The sequence below is a fragment of the Solanum tuberosum genome, unplaced genomic scaffold, assembly GCF_000226075.1.
Source record: "Solanum tuberosum cultivar DM 1-3 516 R44 unplaced genomic scaffold, SolTub_3.0 scf00709, whole genome shotgun sequence".
NCBI lineage: Eukaryota > Viridiplantae > Streptophyta > Magnoliopsida > Solanales > Solanaceae > Solanum > Solanum tuberosum.
In genome coordinates this window covers 105,200-109,950 of record NW_006239622.1, presented here as the reverse complement: position 1 = coordinate 109,950, position 4,751 = coordinate 105,200, and the positions used below count along the sequence as shown (strand labels likewise).

The 4,751-nt window shown below is 33.0% G+C and overlaps 1 protein-coding gene across 1 annotated transcript; it reads right to left on the bottom strand.

The window, feature by feature from the left end:
• Positions 1-361: 361 nt before the first annotated feature.
• Positions 362-915, bottom strand: LOC102601376 (outer envelope membrane protein 7-like). Its single transcript, XM_006366914.2, has one exon. The coding sequence runs from the start codon at positions 717-719 to the stop codon at positions 501-503; it is 219 nt and encodes a 72-aa protein (XP_006366976.1). The 5' UTR covers positions 720-915; the 3' UTR covers positions 362-500.
• Between the last annotated feature and the right edge of the window lie 3,836 nt (positions 916-4,751).

Sequence of the window (4,751 nt, the reverse complement as noted above, 5' to 3'; positions counted from 1 at the left end):
TAAAGTTCAAACAGAATAACAGCATAAAATTACTTCCTTACTTTCGCATTATATTAGGGATGCGCATAAATTGAACCGGTCGATAAATCGAATAAAATATAATATTATTGGGTTAACAATTATTTTATGGTTTTATTAAAGAACTACGAATAGTGACGGCTAGGGTTTGCAACAACAACGACAAGGATTAGGCAACGACTAGAGTAGTGAATTGTACACTAAGCAAAATTTTTGCACTTAATGAGTAATTTATTTCTCTTTTATTTATCTCGTGACAGATTGTTGGACAAGTCATATATTTATTTTGAAAGTATTTTCTTATTGATTAAATCGAAAATCAAACCGATAAAAAGACCAAAAATTGAAAATCGATAACAAATATCTTATTGATTTGATAATCGATTTAGCATATTCAAAAACCGAAAACTAATAACCACAACTAATAATACTTAAAACCGAATCGATCAACCGAAATTAAAGAAAAAAAGAAAAATTCAAAATCAGCGACTTTCTTCAGAAGGATTAATCTCAAATGGAGATTTACCGGGTTGCGAGTTCTGATCATCTTCATCATCGGGGTCACGAGCAGGGTCAGATTTGTTCAAGGCAGCACGAGCTTTCTCGAGAAATGGCTTGAAGGCGAACTCAATGGCTAACCACCCACAAGCTAGGGCACCAACTACCACAGCTGTTGATTTCAACGAATTTGCCTTCGTCATTGATGATGGGACTGAAAAGAAGAAGAAAAAGAAGAATCTGAGTGCTTTTGGGGTCTACAAATGGGGATTTTGAGTCGTGGTTTTGGGAATTACTTATAGCGAGAGGGATGAGAGTTTTGGGAAATTGTGATGGCTTGGGCATTAAGACAAGGTGGGTGGCTTAGCCCCTAAGAAAACAAAAGAAATAGGGAAATCTAATTGGGCTCGACTAGTTAGGGCCCTATGAATCTAATTTACATTCTTGTTTTCTTTTGCTCAAATTATGGAATCATATATATATTTTTATTTTTTAAATAACTATGTATATTTTCATTGATATCATATCTTAATTTGAATGTATTATTCTTTAAAAATTAGCCTGGATTAAGCAATTGAGTATCTGAACACATTTTGTATCCCATAGTTAACTCCTTTATCATATTCAAGTCACCTCTTTCATCAACCTCTCATAAACTTTAAATCAAAAATTTACATCCACTTTTGACCTTGGATATAAATTTATTTCTCTGGTTTGTCACATGACAAATCTTCGAGGTCAAAAGTTAAAATTATTGAACATATGTAAGATTAAAAAAAAAAGATATTTTTTAGATTTGATCTATTGAATAATCAGAATAAAAATATTCAAGATTACCCACTTGAAGTATGGATTAGAAAAGGGTCAAAGTGTCATTAAAACTCTAATTTGTGTGCATTGATACACAAACTAAGTCTACTCATATCTTCTTAATACCCACAATAAAAACTCTAATTTATTTGAATCATCAACCCCTAAATTTTGACATGTGCTAGTGGAACAACTCGTTTAACTTCATAGTCATTTTAACTTTAGCACTCTAAGGGCCCGTTTGGCCATAGATTTTCCAAATAATATTTGGGGAAAAAATTGGCAAATAGTGTTTCTCCATATAATTTGTCATTATTTGGCAAATATTTTTGGCAAATATCCCTAATTCCTACATACTAATTTTTTCTAGTATTTGGACCAAATCTCATTATTTGGGATCATTTGAAAATTGAAATTTTACACCAAACTTTTGTCTTTTACAAAAACACCCTCTATATTAGTTGTTGCGTTGTATTACATAGTTTTTTACGTGAACACCAAAGTAGTGATGAAATATGAAAGTGATGATATGGTTGTTGATGAAAATAATAAAAAATCGGCCCAGAGTAACAAAGTCATGTGCTTTATCTACTTCACAATGTATGGAATGATGCTTGTTGCACTCACTCCAAACTACCACATTGCTCTAGTGTCATGGACACTACTTGTTGTTTGTTACAACGAAGATCCAATTGACTTGTAATACAAACTTATGGATATAAATCATATTTTTCTAAAAAAGTGAAATATATTTTCCAAATAATATGGCCGAACACATGGTGAAATTTCACCCAAATTTTCACCCAAAAAATATTTGCCAAGAATATTTGGAAATCTATGGCCAAACGCTAGCTAAAATTCAAAGAAAACATATATAATGACTCATTTTGTCGTTATAATAGTTCATTTCTTCGTATATTGTTCAAAAGACGTAGCAATGGCATATCTCAAGCTACCCGTTTTTCCTCCAAACTCAATCTACTTGAGATTGTTTTCACTGATGTTCTTAGAGGAACTCAAAACAAAATTTCAATTCACCAGTATTCTTCTTTTAATCCACAGATTATTAGCTGCAAAAAATGCAGTTTGCACGCTACACTAAATGAATAAGGCAATTTCTTCTGAAGCCTTGATGCTCTCGATTGCCTTTCATGCTTCAAAATATGTTTTTTTAGTTAGTTCATATAGTGGAGGTTCAGGTGAAATTAAACATCTTTTCTAAATCTTCTCTTTTCTTTTATGCTAAACATAAGAACATAATTTCCTAGTAATACTATCTATTTTGGCCTATTGCACAATTTTAAAATGCATCAATATAGTAAAATTTACTCTTTCTGATACATAACAAGTCTCCAATGTTTTGCCTATGTAGGATTCATTTAAGATGTTATACTCTTCTTTTGGAGATATAGTTTACTCGTTGATGTTTGTACCATTTTTGTCTAAGTATGCATGTGGAGCAACTTTGATAAGTAGATGCCACATATAGTAATCTAATACATTAGTGATGTTGACAACATTAAGTTTAGGTTCTTATGGCTTCAAAACTTTCTATTAAGATCTACTATTTGATTTCTCAAATGATCAACTTTATACTATGTTTTTCTGAAGCGCAGTTTACCTACACTAATATTATATGTCAATCCCTGATATTGCATGTGCTACTTGTCATGAATCTCATAAAAGCACATTCTTACTTTAACATTAGAAGTCATCGATAAGAAAGTACAAAGACAATCTTTGATTGGACTAAGTCGAGTATAAAAAATTGAAGAAAATAGTCAAGTGTCCTCTTAACTTATATTGAAATTTTCAACTACACACTTTAATTTCACGGAGATCCTATCACTCCACCCCCCTTCCCCACCCCATCCCACCCCCACTCTAAAATGTATAAAACTGAAATTATTACCACCATAAGTGCTTAAGTTGCAAAGCGAGTGTATATCACTCTCTTTGAGATAGTAAAGACCAAAGATATTTAAATTTTCTTTTAAATATTTTTTCATGGATGTATTTTGATTTTTATTTTCATTATTTGTTTCCATCTCACTTCTAATTTGTTTTCTTCTTCATGGCTTAGTATAGTATCCATGACAGTCACCAAATATCACCACTACTCACTATCTTCAAATCACTGTCATCACTACATCAATCGATATACCACAAATCATAGATAGCAATTACATCCCATTTTCACAATCAAGAATTATAAACTCAAAATCTTTCAAATCAAAGTAAATTTAAGCTTGAATAAGCTTAATACAATGACACTCAACTGATTTCCTTTAATGAACTTTCAATACTAAGGGAATTTATGATCTTATATTCAATATCTAACAGATCCACATAAATTCTTATAGTCACTTACCAATATTATGATTTGATTTCTCTCAGGTTCAAGTTCAAGTTATTAGAGAATATAATAAGGAGATTGCAAACAGTTGAGTTGGAACAGACTACTGGAGCAAGTCAGCTGTGTGGTCACCGTTAGTCAGTTAACTTGGCGTTAGATTTAACGTGAAAGTTAGTTAGAAGGTTGTTAGCAGTAGAAGATATTTTCCATTGTATTTAGGTCAGTTAGTGTGTGTATATATTACAATGTATTCATTAGCTTAGAGTAGTTTTTTAAGTTTTGATTGTGGAATTGTGTACAGAGTTTTATACTCTTTTGATATGGAATGAAGAGATCAGTTTTCCCAATAGTTCATCTCTGAATGTGTGATCCTTGAGCAGTTTAACATGGTATCAGAGCAATCACTATTTTAGATCCAGTTTTTTTTAATAGCTACAAGTTGCAGAATCATGGCAAAGAAGATCGATCATGATCATCCTTTATATCTTTCTTCTTCCGACGTACCAGGAGCTGTGCAGAGTGGAATTCAGCTCGTCGGAATGGAGAACTATACCTTGTGGAGTCGTGCAATGAAATTGAATTTGTTAACGAAGAACAAATTGGGGTTCATCGACGGCAGCATCCAGAGAGATGATTTCAACGATGATATCGAAAAAAAGCAATGGGATAGGTGTAATGCGATGGTTATTTCGTGGATCATGAGCAATGTTAGCAAGGAGCTCGTAAGTGGAATCCTATTTCGTTCGAATGCGGCCTTGGTATGGTCCGATCTGAAGGAACGATTTGATAAGGTGAACATGTCTAGAGTTTTTCATCTTCACAAAGCCATCGTCACGCTCACTCAAGGTACTTCCCCTGTTTCTGTATATTACTCGAGATTAAAAGACCTATGGGATGAGTTTGAATCGATAGTGCCTTCTTCTTCCTGTGAATGTACAAAATCGAAGGAATATGTGGATAGTATGGGTAGGCAACAATTGCTGCAATTCCTCATGGGATTAAATGATAGTTATGGTCAGGCTAGAAGCCAGATCCTTATGATGAATCCACCACCTAGTGTGAATCAGTG